Source organism: Dendrobates tinctorius, unplaced genomic scaffold (assembly GCF_039654945.1).
Source record: "Dendrobates tinctorius isolate UK_male_01 unplaced genomic scaffold, ASM3965494v1 ptg000154l, whole genome shotgun sequence".
NCBI lineage: Eukaryota > Metazoa > Chordata > Amphibia > Anura > Dendrobatidae > Dendrobates > Dendrobates tinctorius.
The window spans coordinates 21,042,579-21,061,024 of record NW_027361821.1 but is presented as its reverse complement, the minus strand read 5'-3'; the positions used below and the strand labels follow the sequence as shown (position 1 = coordinate 21,061,024).

Genomic DNA, 18,446 nt, shown 5'->3' with positions numbered 1-18,446 from the left:
TTCACCCTGCCAAGAAGCCTTGCACAGAGAAGGACAGTATGAAGCTAGTCTGCTGTCAGGTGATGGTGCAAACAAGGCACAGCGTGGAGGCCACAAGATTGAGGATTCCTAACCTGCGAGCATCACCATCCATCTGCAATTTCCAAAATGATAGCAGAATCGGTGGCAATTAAGGCTAATGTGTCCGGGTCATACACAGGCCAACAAAGTCTTCTCATGTCACGGTATCATCACCGCATTCTGCACTAATACATATACTAGAATTTGGAACATATATCCATATATATATCCTGGATATATCCAGGACAATATTAGCTGAAACGGTTAAGATTCCGGACGTGTTCCCTGGCGTGGTTCCTCACCGCGCACTGGCTGACATCCATCGTGACACAGCACAGGCTGTGGCGGAGAAGCAGGCTATAAATGGAAGCCCAGCAACAGACTATAGCTGGGCGGGCAGCATGGATGCCAGAGGGAGCGTCATCTCACTGTCTATTTATGTAGATGTGGAAACTATAAAATGTAAGAGTACAGTTAGGTCCATATATATTTGGACAGAGACAACATTTTTCTAATTTTGGTTCTAGACATTACCACAATGAATTTTAAACAAAACAATTCAGATGCAGTTGAAGTTCAGACTTTCAGCTTTCATTTGAGGGTATCCACATTAAAATTGGATGAAGGGTTTAGGAGTTTCAGCTCCTTTACATGTGCCACCCTGTTTTTAAAGGGACCAAAAGTGATTGGACAATTGACTCCAAGGCTATTTCATGGACAGGTGTGGGCAATCCCTTCGTTATGTCATTCTCAGTTAAGCAGATAAAAGGCCTGGAGTTGATTTGAGGTGTGGTGCTTGCATTTGGAAGGTTTTGCTGTGAAGGAAACATGTGGTCAAAGGAGCTCTCCATGCAGGTGAAACAAGCCATCCTTAAGCTGCAAAAACAGAAAAAACCCATCCGAGAAATTGCTACAACATTAGGAGTGGCAAAATCTACAGTTTGGTACATCCTGAGAAAGAAAGAAAGCACTGGTGAACTCATCAATGCAAAAAGACCTGGGCGCCCACAGAAGACAACAGTGGTGGATGATCGCAGAATAATATCTATGGTGAAGAGAAACCCCTTCACAACAGCCAACCAAGTGAACAACACTCTTCAGGAGGTAGGCGTATCAATATCCAAATCTACCATAAAGAGAAGACTGCATGAAAGTAAATACAGAGGGTTCACTGCACGGTGCAAGCCACTCATAAGCATCAAGAATAAAAAGGCTAGACTGGACTTTGCTAAAAAAACATCTAAAAAAGCCACCACAGTTCTGGAAGAACATTCTTTGGACAGATGAAACCAAGATCAACCTCTACCAGAATGATAGAAAGAGAAAAGTATGGCGAAGGCGTGGTACAGCTCATGATCCAAAGCATACCACATCATCTGTAAAACACGGCGGAGGCAGTGTGATGGCTTGGGCATGCATGGCTGCCAGTGGCACTGGGTCACCAGTGCTTTTTGATGATGTGACACAGGACAGAAGCAGCCGAATGAATTCTGAGGTATTCAGAGCCATACTGTGTGCTCAGATCCAGCCAAACTGATTGGTCGTCGTTTCATACTACAGATGGACAATGACCCAAAACATAAAGCCAAAGCAACCCAGGAGTTTATTAAAGCAAAGAAGTGTAATATTCTTGAATGGCCAAGTCAGTCACCTGATCTCAACCCAATTGAGCATGCATTTCACTTGTTAAAGACTAAACTTCAGACAGAAAGGCCCACAAACAAACAGCAACTGAAAACCACCACAGTGAAGGCCTGGCAGAGCATCAAAAAGGAGGAAACACAGCGTCTGGTGATGTCCATGAGTTCAAGACTTCAGACAGTCATTGCCAACAAAGGGTTTTCAACCAAGTACTAGAAAAGAACATTTTTTTTTTACAATTATTTGATCTGTCCAATTACTTTTGGTCCCTTTAAAAACAGGGTGGCACATGTTAAGGAGCTGAAACTCCTAAACCCTTCATCCAATTTTAATGTGGATACCCTCAAATGAAAGCTGAAAGTCTGAACTTCAACTGCATCTGAATTGTTTTGTTTAAAATTCATTGTGGTAATGTCTAGAACCAAAATTAGAAAAATGTTGTCTCTGTCCAATATATATAGACCTAACTATATTTGAGGGAATCAAGATTTTAAGAAAGTACTTCCCGAATACGCTTCCAAACAGTGACAACAAAGTGGAGTTTCCCTGAAAGAAGACCTGTCACCAGGTGACAAGAGGACAGTTTATTCTATTCCCGCTGCTCCCCTGAGTATTCGGTTTTGTTTTTAATTTGCCATATGGTTCGTGAAATAGGGGTCTTTCTACTTAGTGCTAATTTTTAGAATCTTTAAAGGATCTGTGCTTACAGGGTAATAATGAATGTAGCCTAATGACAAGACCCCAGAAAATTCTGTAGATCACGTTACTTAGTAAAGACCAAAACAATTAGTACTGAAGAAAACTGCCCCTCTCTCTATAACCATGTGGAGGATTTAAGAAAAAAAAATTGGAGTACTCAGGGGAGCAACAGGAATAAAATAAGAGCAAAATCTGTCTCTCCCATAGTGTATGAGCCATTAAGCATTCATCTGAAGCGGTGCTGGGAGAAGCCATCCGTGGATGGCGCCAGACTAGTCTCATCTCCAACTAAGGTCCCTGGTTGGCTCTTCTAGCTATAATTTTTCAGAAATGTCGGAGCTTTTAAAAGAAAATTATACCTGGCGTCAGTCGTAAAGCCAGGCTCTGATTAATGCTTCCAGTGGATTGGGCAGAATAAATCAGGTGATCAGTTCCCTTTAAATGCCCAGGATCCAAGTTCTCTGTCTGTAGCAGGAACATAGCTCCCCTACACATGACTGATTGTGGTGCGGTGGTGTATAGCACCCACAAAATGGGCTTTAAAGCTATTAAAATTACAAGACACTGATTTTGTTTTATTGCTTACTTGCTTCCTAGACACAATATTAAGCAATTGTCTAAACAGTCTTTGTTAAAAAATTTCCTCCCGCTCCATCAGTGTAAAGGCCCCATCACACATAGCGACTCACCAGTGATCCCGACAACGATATCAACGTGTCAGGATCGCTGGTGAATCGCTACACGATCGCTGGTGAGCTGTCAAGCAGACAGCTTCACCAGCAATTAGCAGAGTGACGCCGAGCACGCGGCGTCGCTGTGTTCGTTAGTTACCAGCACGCTGATGCAGGGAGCTGGTAACTAACGTACACATCGGGTATCCAAGGGACGCGCGTCCCTTAGATACCCGATGTGTACGTTAGTTAACAGCTCCCTGCATCAGCGCGCTGGTAACTAATGTACACATCGGGTATCCAAGGGACATGCGTCCCTTAGATACCCGATGTGTACGTTAGTTACCAGCAGATCGCTGGTCTCCAGCCTGTCACACCAGCGATGCGTGCTGGCCAACGGGAGACCAGCGACCAAAGAAAAGTCCAGAGGTTTCCCATAGCGATCAGCGATACCGGCAGGGGGGCCGGTCGCTGATCGCTGTCACACACAGCGATCTCGCTGGTGAGATCGCTGTTATGTCACAAAACTTGTGACTCAGCAGCGATCTCGCTAGCGAGATTGCTATGTGTGACAGGGCCTTAACTCCTTCATAAAATATATTGCTCTCCCTCCTTCTAGTGTTAGAGATAGCAGCAGGACGGAACAGATCAGTGCGAAAAGGAGGAAACAGTCAAGTCTTCAGCGAGAGCAGATCAAGCAAACTAATGTAGCACGACTAGGGGAGCAGTGGAAAATCACAAACCTCTCAGCTTTTTTCACCAATCATGCAAAACTATAAAAAAAGGAAGACAATTGGTGTACTCACCCTTGGCCAATTTTTTCAAATCGTGTGTACTTCTTTTTAGGATCCCCAACACTTACAATGCTTCCTGTGGACACATAATGTATAAATTAAAGGAATGATTAAATATAAAAATACAATCAATCAATCTGAACTGTAAAGATATAGAATCAGAAAATCACACAAATATCAATTTCGCTTCTTTCCCCTAGATAGTTAGATTCTCTATTCTTTATCAGCTGCCTGCGCAGCACAGTGAGGACTCCCCTCTTTGAGCAGGTCATTATATTTAAAAAGCTTCCCAGGTCAGAGGTGTCCGCGGGGTTTGGCATCCAGTCCTTTGTCTGCCCTTATTCACACAAGTAACTTCTGACACATGGTAAGGTTTTAATATTAGACAGTGTAGGACCGTCCCGAATAGGGTCACCTTGCCGCTGGTGGGATGTCTTTTACATTTTTTTTTCTTTTAACCAAAAACAGTGTCACTAAGAACCCTATGTTAAGTAAAAGGCAAGGGTGCATTTAATTATTTTGGTACAGCAGGTTTTATGCGCTTTTTTTCTACAAATGTATAGTCACACAGGATAGCAGGATGAATTTGACTCGCAGTTAATATTTTTGATCATTTGTCAATGATCCACTTGTTTCTCCCCATTGAAGATAATGTATAAGTAACAGAAAGACAAATTGTGCTGCTGGTCCCCATAGTGTTCAATACATAAAAACAAACATTTTTACATTCATTGTGTTCAACAGGAATGCTGATGGACGTTTTTGTGACAACAGCGATCTCACCAGTGAGATTGCTGTGTGTGACAGCTATCAGCGACCGGCCCCCCTGCCGGGTATCGCTGTGGAAACCTCCGGACATTTTTGGGGTCGCTGGTCTCCCAATGGTCAGCATGCATCGCTGCGTGTGACAGGCGGGAGACCAGCGACCAGGAACTGGCAACCAAGGTACACATCGGGTTTCTAAGGGGGCGCGCAGCGCCTAGAAACCCAATGTGTACCTTAATTACCAGCGCGCTGATGCAGGGAGCTGGTAACCAAGGTACACATCAGGTTTCTAAGTGCTGCACGTCCTTTAGAAACCCTATGTGTATCTTGGTTACCAGCTCCCTGCATCAGCGTGCTGGTAACTAAGATACACTGCGGGTAACTAAGCGACGTGCGTCGCTTGTTACCCGTGTGACACTGATCCTGATCGCTGGTGAAGCTGTCTGTTTGGCAGCTCACCAGCGATCACATAGCGACTCACCAGCGTTCCTGACAAGGTGATATCGTTGTCGGGATCGCTAGTGAGTCGCAATGTGTGCCGGGGCCCTTAGAAAAAGAGTGCCACACCTGTCTAAAGGTTTAGTATGGTACTGCAGCCTAACACTACTTATATGAGATAAGCAGCAATATCAGTCGGTTATGCAGGCTGTATGTGATTGCTGACAAGTAATCCAAACTTTTTGATAATACATATGGATGCACTCAGCCATAAATGCTATGCTAGTAAATTAGTACATTGCATGGTCTGATTCTCCTTGAGAGTGAAAAGTGTTTCTAAACATTAAATTAAAAAATGAAATTACTAATATGCAGAATTTACAATTTAAAAAGGAATCTGTCAAATATTCAATCTCATTTTCAAGCAGTGAGTTATAGAGCAGGCGGAAATGAATAGTCTGATCTATAGGTGTGCTGGAAAAGACTTGGCAGAATTTACAATTTATTCATTGAAATCCCCACTCAAGTGTGCGATTCTAATCAGGGACTGACTGCTATTCTCTGTATGTCTGAGAGATCGTTCAATGGACGCCAATGCATAGAATGAGCTCTATAAAGTGCTTACATATTGCACAACAAATCTAAGCTCAGTGTTTCCCTTTAAAGCAACTATATGAATTATAATGTTCCAGTAGTGAGAAGAAAGGTGGCACTCACTGTCCCTTAAAAGATGCTATATTGTATAGCAATTAAAACATGGATGCAGGAGAATAGTGTGAACACATGGTGGACAATGGCCGTTTCGCTCCTCGTGCGTGGAGTGACTCCAGGAGGTGCAAAACGGCCTTCGTCCACACAATTCTCTTGCATCCATGTTTTAATCACTATACAATAAAGGATCTTTTAAGGATCGGTGAGTGTCACCTTTCTTCTCAATACCGGAATATTTGAATTGACTTTTTCATTGGTGCAGCACCCAAGATCCTACTGGCTCGGTGCTAAAAATACGCCTATAAAGCATTACTGTTTTGGCAGAGGTTGATTTTTGATGCCGGATTTTTCTACCTTTTTTCCTCTTGTATAAATTATAAAAGGCCTTTATATTTCTCTACTCACCTTGTTTTTGATTCAGGGGTAAAGGTTTCAAATATTTTTTTATTATCCATTGACATACAAAAAAAAGTATATCTGAATTACAAGTTAAAGGAATATGTCAGCAGGTTTGTTGCTATGTAATTCTAGAGCAGCATGATGCAGGAGCAGAGACCCTAATTCCAGTGATGTGTCATTTAACTGTTCTGCCTGCTGTCATTCTGATACAACCCCAGTTTTCTTTGCTGCAGTGGTAGTAGTAGACAGAATACTGAGCCCTGTACAACCCCGGCCACACCAATAATTAGCAGCTTTCTGTGTACACTTTGCATAGTGAGGAAAATGCTAATTAGTGGTAGGGACATATTTGGACTAGGAGGCTGAGACACCTAGTCCTGTAGTGATAATCTCCTGCTGATAAAACATTGACTTTATTGAAAAAGCAAGATATAAAATAGTAAGTGACACATTGCCGGAATCAGGGTCTCTGCCTTTACATTGTGTTGCTCTCAGATTCAATAGCAAATCTGCTGACAGGTTCAGTTTCAAATCCCTATGCACCCTGGTAGGTGGGAGTAGAGGAAAAAAAACATTAAAAAAAAGGTTATTGCTGTTTACTCATTGGATGTTTGTAATAACCATGTACTGTTTGCTTAATCGAATGTATTACCTCTGGATGAAGACTAATAATGTTTACAATGGACCTGTACTACATAGCTGCTTTTTTGGCTGTGTTCAGCTGCATACGGCATGGGATTAAATGCATGAATGTAAATCAAGGCTGTAAGGCAAGTCAGACATTTTTAATTGTAAGGATGCGCCACCATCCACACAAGACCACAAAGATAAAACTAGGGGAAAAAAAAGGTTCTGGAACATCACTGTCATTAAGGGCTTCTTCAGACAAGCATATTATACATTCATGTGATATCATCTATATGCAAAAATAATCGCATACAGACAGCGCACCATCCACTACATGTCAATGGGGTAGTTCACAAGAACATTTTTACACATGGACCGATGGTCTGCATGTAAAAAAAAAAAAAGAAAATAAAAAAGCTGCAAACACTTTGATCCATATTTCTGATCAGACTAGCCCATTATACATCAATGGTGTGTAAAAACGGATTACATAAGGGTCACCATCCGTAAGTCATGCGGATTTCATGGATACACTACAATTAGAAAAGCTAGAAAACAGTGTTTGTGCTTTATTAGATTTTTTTTTTACATCTGAAATGAAACAAAGAAACCCGTGGAAAGCATATGAACGAAGACAATAAGGATGAAAAATCGTCAGTTTTCCCTGGACATAAAACAAATGATTTTCCATACACTCAAGTGAACCCAGCCTAACACTGCTTAACGACCCTAAAGGCACAATTTAAAAAATGTCACTGTTTAATATAATAAAATAAATGTAATCTCAAGGGTTTCTAGCCATAAAAAACAAACCCTCTGAAAAGTGTCAACCGTAAGGCTGTGTTCACACACAGCGTTTTTTTTAAAGAGGTTTTTACCGCGGTTTTCACTATAAAACCGCTAAAAATAAGCTTCTCAGTCATTTCTATGCATTTTGCACTTTTTGTGCACATTGATGCGGTTTTTACCGCGAAAAAACCACATCGTGGTAAAAACCGCAGCATGCTAATTAATTTTGCGGATTTTTCCGTGGTTTTGGCTTCTTCCATGCGGTTTGAAACCGCTGCGGAAAAAAACGCATCAAAAACGCATCAAAACCGCGCGAAAAACGCAGCGGGAAAAATAGGTGTGGTTTCTGGGAAGGGATTCAGGTATTTGAGCAGAAATTTTCTGCAACGTGTGCACTTAGCCTTACTGTATAATCACAGAACCGCTGCAGCCAAACAGTGACTGGCTGTAATTTTCATGGGCATGTGATGAACTGCAAGGACCGGTCAGGGACAGAGTGGCGGTGGAGCTGTAAGATTATTATTCATTTTTATGGCCGGACAACTCCCTTAAATACTGTTTTTTGTGCATTCTGTTTGTTTTTTGGTGTATTTGTCAGTTTCAAATCATTTTAATATGTTAAACTCTTCGCACTTTTGCAGTATTTTATACATTTTTTAAGACATGCAATCATAAGTATTTCAACTACAGTAGTATCTCACTAAAGTTGGTGACACAATGGATTCTTATCAGATAGATGACAGGTTATTCATCTGCAAGGTAGCATGACTGCGACGTACTTAAACCTACCTACTTACAACCAATTTTTAAAGGTTTGACCTTTACTTCCGATGACGGCTGTCCTGCTTTTAAAGGCAAATTGTCAACCCTTATTGATACTAATGTATTCTGTGACTTAGTACCACACTCTTGACAGCCACGAGTAACATGGTTGTAATACAGGAGCCATCTAATACAGTTTAGGCCGGATTGTACAGTCATGGCCAAAAGTTTTGAGAATGACACAAATATTAATTTTTACAAAGTCTACTGCTTCATTTTTTCTAATGGCAATTTGCATATACTCCAGAATGTTATAAAGAGTGATCAGCTTAACAGCAATTACTTGCAAAGTCAATATTTGCCTAGAAAATGAACTTTATCCCCCAAAACACATTTCAACATCATTGCAGCCCTGTCTTAAAAAGGACCAGCTAACATCGTTTCAGTGATTGCTCCATTAACACAGGTGTGGGTGTTGATGAGGACAGGGCTGGAGATCAATCTGTCATGATTAAGTAAGAATGACACCACTGGACACTTTAAAAGGAGGCTGGTGTTTGGCATCATTGTTTCTCTTCTGTTAACCATGGTTATCGCTAAAGAAACACGTGCAGTCATCATTGCACTGCACAAAAATGGCCTAACAGGGAAAGAGTATCGCAGCTAGAAAGATTGCACCTCAGTCAACCATCTATCGCATCATCAAGAACTTCAAGGAGAGAGGTTCCCTTGTTGCCAAAAAGGCTCCAGGGCGCCCAAGAAAGACTAGCTAGCGCCAGGACCGTCTCTTAAAAGTGTTTCAGCTGCGGGATCGGGCTACCAGCAGTGCAGAGCTTGCTCAGGAATAGCAGCAGGCAGGTGTGAGTGCATCTGCACGCACTGTGAGGCGGAGACTCTTGGAGCAAGGCCTGGTCTCAAGGAGGGCAGAAAAGAAGCCACTTCTCTCCAGGAAAAACATCATGGACAGACTGATATTCTGCAAGAGGTACAGGGAGTGGACTGCTGAGGACTGGGGTAAAGTCATTTTCTCTGATGAATCCCCTTTTCGATTGTTTGGGACATCTGGAAAACGGCTTATTCGGAGAAGACCAGGTGAGCGCTACCACCAGTCTTGTCTCATGCCAACTGTCAAGCATCCTGAAACCATTCATGTGTGGGGTTGCTTCTCAGCCAAGGGAATGGGCTCTCTCCCAGTCTTGCCTGAAAACACAGCCATGAATAAAGAATGGTACCAGAATGTCCTCCAAGAGCAACTTCTCCCAACCGTCCAAGAGCAGTTTGGCAATCAACAATGCCTTTTTCAACATGATGGAGCACCTTGCCATAAAGCAAAGGTGATAACTAAATGGCTCAGGGAACAAAACAGAGATTTTGGGACCATGGCCTGGAAACTCCCCAGATCTTAATCCCATTGAGAACTTGTGGTCAATCATCAAGAGACGGGTGGACAAACAAAAACCTTCAAATTCAGACAAAATAAAAGCATTGATTTTGCAAGAATGGACTGCTATCAGTCAGGATTTGATCCAGAAGTTGATTGAGAGCATGCCAGGGAGAATTGCTGAGGTCCTGAAGAAGGGTCAACACTGCAAATATTGACTTGCTGCATTAACGCATTCTAACTGTCAATATAACTTTTTGCTACTCATAATATGATTGCAATTATATTTCTGAATGTGATAAAAACATCTGACAAACACACATAAAAACCAGAGGCCAGCAGATCATGTGAAAATATAATATTTGTGTCATTCTCAAAACTTTTGGCCATGACTGTAGGTTTTTACATGTGTAAATGGACACTTTACAGCATCTGCCTTTTTATTTTGCCCATTGAATTTAATGGCAAAATCGGATCTAAAAATCGGATCAGAGTATTGAATGCAGTTATTTTTTTTTAACAAACGGACCATTTTGCCCGTGTGTAAAGACTACCCAACTAACTTGCATTGATCGGTGTACTATCTCTGTATTCTCAGTTTTACACAAATGTGCTTGGAAAAGTTATGCTTGGTCATTTAAGTAAGGCCATGGTCACACGTTCAGTATTTGGTCAGTATTTTACATCAGTATTTGTAAGTCAAAACCAGGAGAAGAATAATCAGAGGAAAGGTATAATAGGAACACGTCACCACTTCTGATTTTTTCAACCAATGCTGTTTTTGGCTTATACTGTGGATAACTGTTTAACACAACATGTTTTTTGATTCCTTAGCTCACCCCAAATACAGAAAACCGGGAAACCACGTATGCACGTTTGCAGAGTGCCCTAAAATCTGCACTAAGGGGGTTTGGAAAAACTACACATAAATGCATTGTACAGTATTTTTTGCAGGTTTTTGCAATGAAAACCCATACTTAATATGCATTTAAGGGAATGTTTTTTAAAAATGGCACCTTGTATTTATTATGTTTTTCTATGGAGAGTAAAACTACAAACATTAACTGGAAAACATACTTAATTTTTCCAGGATTTCTTCATCTGTCATCTTGGATTTTTTACGTTGTCGATCTGTATTCCTGTACAAAGTGCTCGTGCTTGAGTTTTCTGGCTGGGTGGTTACTGGGGAAGTCGAGGCCTCTTTAGCTGGTACAGGTACGGCTACGGGTTCAATGACAGACCGTGTATAAATCTGCAAGAAAGACAAAAATATACATACTTGTTTGTATATAGGCCATCTGCCTTATATATGCTCTCTTATGAACATTTGCAGGAGATTCATGACCCTGATGTCCTGAAGAAGGCTTAACAGATGGAGGAACGCATAGTATGAAGGGAGAAACAACAACTCATGATTACTGAAAAAGTGTAATTTAGGCTGCAGTCACACGGACATATATCACAGTCTGTATATGGACAGCAGTGTCCGGACTGCCTGCGAGTCTCCTAACCAGAACTTACAACCTAATGGATGCCTATAAGGCTGTAACTTTGGGTCAGAAGACCAACAGTCAGTCCAGACATTGAGGTTCATATACAGACTAGGACTTAAGACAGTCTAAGGGTATGTGCACACGTTGCGGATTCTACTGCCAATCCGCAGCGGATTTGGCTCTGCGGATCCGCAGCAGTTCCGCAGACATTGTACAGTACAATGCAAAGCAATGGGTTTTCAAAACCGCAGTGCACATGCTGCGGATTTTTCCATGCGGATTTGCTGCGGTTTTAAATCCGCAGCATGTCAATTCTTTCTGCGGATTCTGCAGGGGTTTGACACCTGTTCCATTGTCCAGGTGTCAAACCGCAGGGGAAAACCGCAGGTCACTTTACCTGCAGTTTTACCTACGGATCCGCGCGAAAAAATTTGCAGCTGAATCCGCACTGTGTGCACATAGCCTAAGCCTGGCCTTAGGTTAGGAACAGAGAAATACTCAGGAAGTATTTTATTTTACAAGGGAAAGATCCAGCAGAACCATAACCAACACAATCTACCATACTCAAGATGAGTACATACATAAAAAAGCTAGCACTCAGATCTGAAATGCTACCATTCGCCTCTGGACAATAATAAAGGAGTAGTAGATGTACGACCACTGGTGCATATATTCTTACAAATAAAAGGGTAAAAATTCAAAGTATCTGCAAGACAACGGTCTCCACAGTAAACCTCGGTATATTTTTTGATGGGGCAACTCCATGGCTTCCATGATAGGAGCCTAAACCCGAGAAATCCCAAAGATTTACAAATGTCAACCCTTACTTTTCATAAATTGTGCCTACATACACAATTTTTTCCATTCCAAAAACACTTAAAGGGCACCTGTCAGTAGGATTGACCCTTGTAAGTTGTCTATATGGGTCTTCAGATCATAGAAAGCTGAATAAAATGATACTTTGATATCTGCGATCTGATGTCTTATTCCAAAGAAATCCACATTTTTTTGTAAATGAACTGTTAATATCTATGAGCCGGACACTGATCTGCATGAGAATCTGTCTCCAGAGATTATTGGAAATGAAATGGAAAGCTACCAATGTGATACATGTAATGGCCGCTCTCACTGCAGAGCTGTGTGTGATTATACCCGACACATCTGAAGGCTCCTCTGAGCTTCCAGCTCACAGGCAGACAGGGCTGCAATATTGTTACAACACAGCAGAGATTAGAGAGCTACAAAAAATGTGTTTGAAGAAGACAAAATTCATTTTTCCTGTTCTGCGGTATGATAGTTACATGTCTCACACTGGTAACTCTCCATTTATTTAAATTAAACCCTGGAAGCAGATTCTCCTGCAGATCAGTGTCCTGCCAATATGGCTTATCAGCTTTTACATATAAGAAAAAGGTAGATTTGAAATCAGATCACAGATATCAAGGTATCATTTTATTCAGCTTCCTTTGACCCATATTGAGGTCTTAGGAGGGGTGATCCTACTGACAGATTCCCTTTAAGGCGTTAACTAAAGACACCAACAGCCATTAAAATGGGGAGTGAGGCAGTGAAAATTAACTTTTTATTAACCCATACGACATTTCAGCACAAGTAAGCTTTTCTCAAGCATAACCATAAAGCAACAGTAACCAGTATTTATGCCAGGACAAACAATCAGTAATTACAGTACATAATCACTGTGTCATTAAACAGTGAAGAGTGTCAACCACAGTGATCAATCATTATATCAGTATTGTGTGTGTCATGCATCACTGCAATAAATATAATGCAAAACAATTCACTTATTTTATATAACAATATGAGCCGATGAGAGTAAATTCTGACATGCACTAGTAATGTGACGGACTGGGAGGTTACCCAGCAAGTGAATATCAGGCGCTCGTCCCCCTATTTTACTATGTGTGACAAATGAGCACTGTATGGATGCAATGAATACGTAGTGGGAAGGTATTCTATACAATGGTATCACTGAACATGCAATATCTTTATTAAGAATGGAGCTACTTATGGGTTTGAACACACTTCTGATTTATACATTTGTTGGCTTACTAGATCCTTTTCACATTCTTTTATATTAAATTACAAGCAAATTGTTTTGTGTTATATTTACTGAAGTGATACATGACTAACAGAATGTGGCTATAATGATTAGTGTTGAGTGAGTATACCCGTTGTTCGGGTTTTCCCGGGCATGCTTGGGTGACCTCCGAGTATTTTGGCGTGATCGGAGATTTAGTTTCTGTCGCCGCAGCTGCATGATTTGTGGCTGCTAGACAGCCTGAATACATGTTAGGAATGCTTGTTTGTTAGGAAACCCCCACGTGTATTTAGGCTAGCAGCAAATCATGCAGCTGAGGTGACAAACTAAATCTCCGAGCACGCCAAATACTCGGAGATCACCCAAGCATGCTCGGGAAAATCCAAGCAACGGGTATACTCGCTCATCACTAGTAATGATCGATCACGCTGTTTGACACGTCTTATTACTTAGTGACACAATTATCTGATTATTGATTGTTACCACCTGTATATTTCCTGGTCACCATTGCTTTATGGTCAAGGCTTGAAGAAAGCTCACTGGGGTTGAGCCTTCACATAATACAAGGTTCATTTTACTGAATGGCTGCCTCACTCTCCATACTAATTGTGTTGGGGACAGCTGGATCAAGTCCATAGAGGCGTTCGAGGGCTCTCCACTGACAAATTCACTAGCGCTGACGCTTTTCCACTAGCTATCCTTGGTAGGACGTATGTATTAAACACCTTGGGCCATTCACCTTGGGATATGTAAATTTTAGAAACAAGTTAATGATTGACACCCTTCTCTGTATAGTTCAGATTTATCACACAATTATACAAAATATATTAACTGGACCTATTCACAATTCTGTAGCTTGTAAGATATTCATATGAGAGCGATTATTGATCTACTAAGCTGGAATTACGTTTTATGCTCTCTGACCACATCAGATTAGTTTGCATTAAATAAAAAGGGATTGTCAAGAAAAAAATTATTACATCTTGTATCTTAATCTATTCCTTTGGCTTAACGTATTATATAGTCATTTTGTAATAGCTGAGCAAATCCTCACAATAATGCAGTTTGGGTATTAGGACCCGATCAGCTGCTAGAAGGGTGCACCCAGCAGATCGTCCTTCTGTCAGAGCTGAAAGCAGCATTCTGCTCTGAAGGCCGGTAAGTATCTATTCATAACGAATACATAAATACATACATACATACATACATACATACATGATAGAAAATGAAAAGCAGCACAAAAAAAAAAAAAATGTAGGGGGTGCAAAAAAATCCTTCCAGGTATGTACCAAACCTCATACTATGATCCAGAAAAATGAAGGCAACACTCCAGCAAAGAAAGTGGATGTGGTTTTATTGGCCCATGTGAGACGTCTCAGTCCAAATGTGGACCTTTCCCAAGCAGTTATCAAGTGCACTTGATAACTGCTTGAGAAAAGTCCACATTTGGACCGAAACGTCTCACATGGGCCAATAGAACAACATCAACTTTCTTTGCTGGACTGCTGCCTTCATTTTTCTGGAATATATATATATATATATATATATATATATATATATATATATATATAGTACAGACCAAAAGTTTGGACATGCCTTCTCATTCAAGGAGTCATTTTTCATGACTATGAAAATTGTAGATTCACTCTGAAGGCATCAAGACTATAAATTGACACATGTGGAATTATATAATTAACAAAGAGTGTGAAACTGAAAATATGTCTTATATTCTAGGTTCTTCAAAGTAGCCACCTTTTGCTTTGATTACTGCTTTGCACACTCTTGGCATTCTCTTGATGAGCTTCCAGAGGTAGTCACTGGTAATGGTCTTCCAACAGTCTTGAAGGAGTTCCCAGAGATGCTTAGCACTTGTTGGCACTTTTGCCTTCACTCTGTGGTCCAGCTCACCCCAAACCATCTCGATTGGGTTCAGGTCTGGTGACTGTGAAGGCCAGGTCATCTGGCGCAGCACCCCATCACTCTCCTTCTTGGTCAAATAGCCCTTACACAGCCTGGAGGTGTGTTTGGGGTCATTGTTCTGTTGAAAAATAAATGATGGTCCAACTAAACGCAAACCGGATGGAATAGCATGCCGCTGCAAGATGCTGTGGTAGCCATGCTGGTTCAGTATGCCTTCAATTTTGAATAAATCCCCAACAGTGTCACCAGCAAAGCACCCCCACACCATCACACCACCTCCATGCTTCACGGTGGGAACCAGGCATGTAGAGTCCATCCGTTCACCTTTTCTGCGTCGCACAAAGACACGGTGGTTGGAACAAAAGATCTCAAATTTAGACTCATCAGACCAAAGCACAGATTTCCACTGGTCTAATGTCCATTCCTTGTGTTCTCTAGCCCAAACAAGTCTCTTCTGCTTGTTGCCTGTCCTTAGCAGTGGTTTCCTAGCAGCTATTTTACCATGAAGGCCTGCTGCACAAAGTCTCCTCTTAACAGTTGTTGTAGAGATGTGTTTGCTGCTAGAACTCTGTCTGCCAATGACCTGGTCTCTAATCTGAGCTGCTGTTAACCTGCGATTTCTGAGGCTGGTGACTCGGAAGAACTTATCCTCCGCAGCAGAGGTGACTCTTGGTCTTCCTTTCCTGGGGCGGTCCTCATGTGAGCCAGTTTCTTTGTAGCGCTTGATGGTTTTTGCCACTACACTTGGGGACACTTTCCAAGTTTTCCCAATTTTTCAGACTGACTGACCTTCATTTCTTAAAGTAATGATGGCCACTCGTTTTACTTAGCTGCTTTTTTCTTGCCATAATACAAATTCTAACAGTCTATTCAGTAGGACTATCAGCTGTGTATCCACCAGACTTCTGCACAACACAACTAATGATCCCAACCCCATTCATAAAGCAAGAAATCCTACTTATTAAACCTGACAGGGCACACCTGTGAAGTGAAAACCATTTCCGGTGACTACCTCTTGAAGCTCATCAAGAGAATGATAAGAGTGTGCAAAGTAGCAATCAAAGCAAAAGGTGGCTACTTTGAAGAACCTAGACTATAAGACACACAGTATTTTCAGTTGTTTCATACTTTTTTGTTAATTATATAATTCCACATGTGTTAATTCATAGTTTTGATGCCTTCAGAGTGAATCTATAATTTTCATAGTCATGAAAATAAACAAAACTCTTTGAATGAATAGGTGTGTCCAAACTTTTGGTCTGTACGAATATATTATATATATATATATATATATATATATATATATATATATATATATATATATATATATATATACACACACACATGCATACATATATATACACACACACACACACACACACACACACACACACACACACACATATACATACATACAGTACATACATATACACACACACACACATACATATCAAGATTGTGATATAGGAAATACATTGCCAAACGAATAAATCATAAAATAAATTTAAAGTATGAATATATGAATCCAATGTCAGTTTCAGATGACAACTTTCCTTCTAATAACCCTCTAACAAATCTTGCACGCGATGATTTAGACTTGGAGCTACTAGTATTTTTTTTTTGCAATCTTACAGATTTTGTGTGTTCAGGACGTGGGGCTATCACAGGTGGAGGCTCATCCTCCTCTTCCTCCTCTTCTTCTTCATCTTCCTCCTCAGAGACTGGAGGTGCTAGGGGGGGCTCAGATGCAGTCTTTGTGTTCTGGAATAGAAGTGATAAAATAAAGAGGTCACCGTGTTGTTCTCTTGGCTTCTGGCTGTGACCAAGTAAACAAAGCAATAAAGCAATAAAAACCCAACCCAACACCCTTCCCTGCTAAAATATTAGCACAGTCCAATGCCATTTCCTTAAAAAGTACCTGTTATCATAGAATAATTAAAGGGAACCTGTCACCTTAGTCATGCAGAATAATCTTCAAGCTATCATGATGCAGAGCTGGAGGAGATGGAAATATGGTTTTCTGGAAATTATTTTGTATAAATCCAGTTTTTTTCTTTTAAACCTTTACCCATTTCGGACTAGTGAGTCCAGTGAGTGACAGATTTCTTTGTAGAAGTGTGCATACAAAGAGCTATCATTGATTAGGTCCGCCCACTTGACTCACAATCCCAATATGAGCAGAGGTTTAAATGTACAACTGACAGCCGATTATCCAAAGACTCATGACTAGTCAGAGCCAATCTTACAACTAATAAAGTGCCTGCAGGTCATTCTGACATTCATGTACTTTTGTCAGCATTTGTAAGGCAAAAACAAAACCAGGTATAAAACACAAAAAGGTGCAAATCTTTTAATTATACTTTTTCACTTCAGATATTGCTTAATAAATACTGACACCAACATATGCAAGTGATTGTGGAGTTTTTAACATTCTGTCTCATGTAGTTTATTCTTTGCCTCCTCCAGGTGTATCTATAGTGTATAATGGATCATACTTATACCAAAACAATACCCTTTTGGGATACGTCTGGGCAGTATGACTTAACCACACTGTTCAAAACAGGGCGATCCTGAAAAATTACCTGTATACTTCTACTGCTATCAGCTAGAATAGAGAATATTGTGGTATTCGCCTTACCAAAGAGTGAGCAGCTATATATCCATGTGCGCTTTTATCTGCAACATGAAAAAAAAAAGAGAGATAAAAACGGTCAGATGTAAAATATAAACTTTATTAAACATATCACTAACACAGACCTGGGCAAACTGCGGCCCACAGGCCACATCCGGCCCTTTGGCTGTCTCAGTCGGGCCCGCGGACCGAGACAGCAGTGGGGCTGGAAACCAGAGGTCCGCGGGCTACACCGTGCCCGCCCGCTTGCTGTCTCCATCTGCGCTGATTGTATTGGTGGAGTAGGGACCTCTGTCCACTTTCTCCACCAATCAGCGAGTGAAACAGCCAACGCGATAATGCCATTTTATCGCGTCAGCTGTGTACTGCTTAGAGTCAGCGCATCGGAGACACCGAGATAGGGGCAGAAGCAGAGCGCCAGGGAACAGGACTGAGGTGAGCATGTGATGTTCTTTTTTCATGTGTATGGGATGTTTGGGTGGGCATGGGGAGGCTATGCGGGTGACATGCTGCACATGGGGAGGCTATGGGGGTGACATGCAGCACATGGGGAGGCTATGGGGGTGACGTGCAGCACATGGGGAGGCTATGAGGCTGTCGTGCTG

General features: G+C 41.2%; 1 protein-coding gene across 4 annotated transcripts in view; it reads right to left on the bottom strand.

Moving 5' to 3' along the window:
- PAK3 (p21 (RAC1) activated kinase 3) overlaps positions 1-18,446 on the bottom strand; it is a 228,843-nt gene that overhangs the window by 20,832 nt on the left and 189,565 nt on the right. For all 4 annotated transcript variants that reach the window (XM_073547658.1, XM_073547655.1, XM_073547657.1 and 1 more), the window contains 4 exons: positions 17,848-17,885; positions 16,842-16,970; positions 10,815-10,989; positions 3,878-3,941 (listed from right to left, as the gene is read on the bottom strand). In XM_073547658.1, the coding sequence (XP_073403759.1) occupies positions 3,878-3,941; positions 10,815-10,989; positions 16,842-16,970; positions 17,848-17,885 (406 nt within the window). The remainder of the gene's footprint in view (positions 1-3,877; positions 3,942-10,814; positions 10,990-16,841; positions 16,971-17,847; positions 17,886-18,446) is intronic.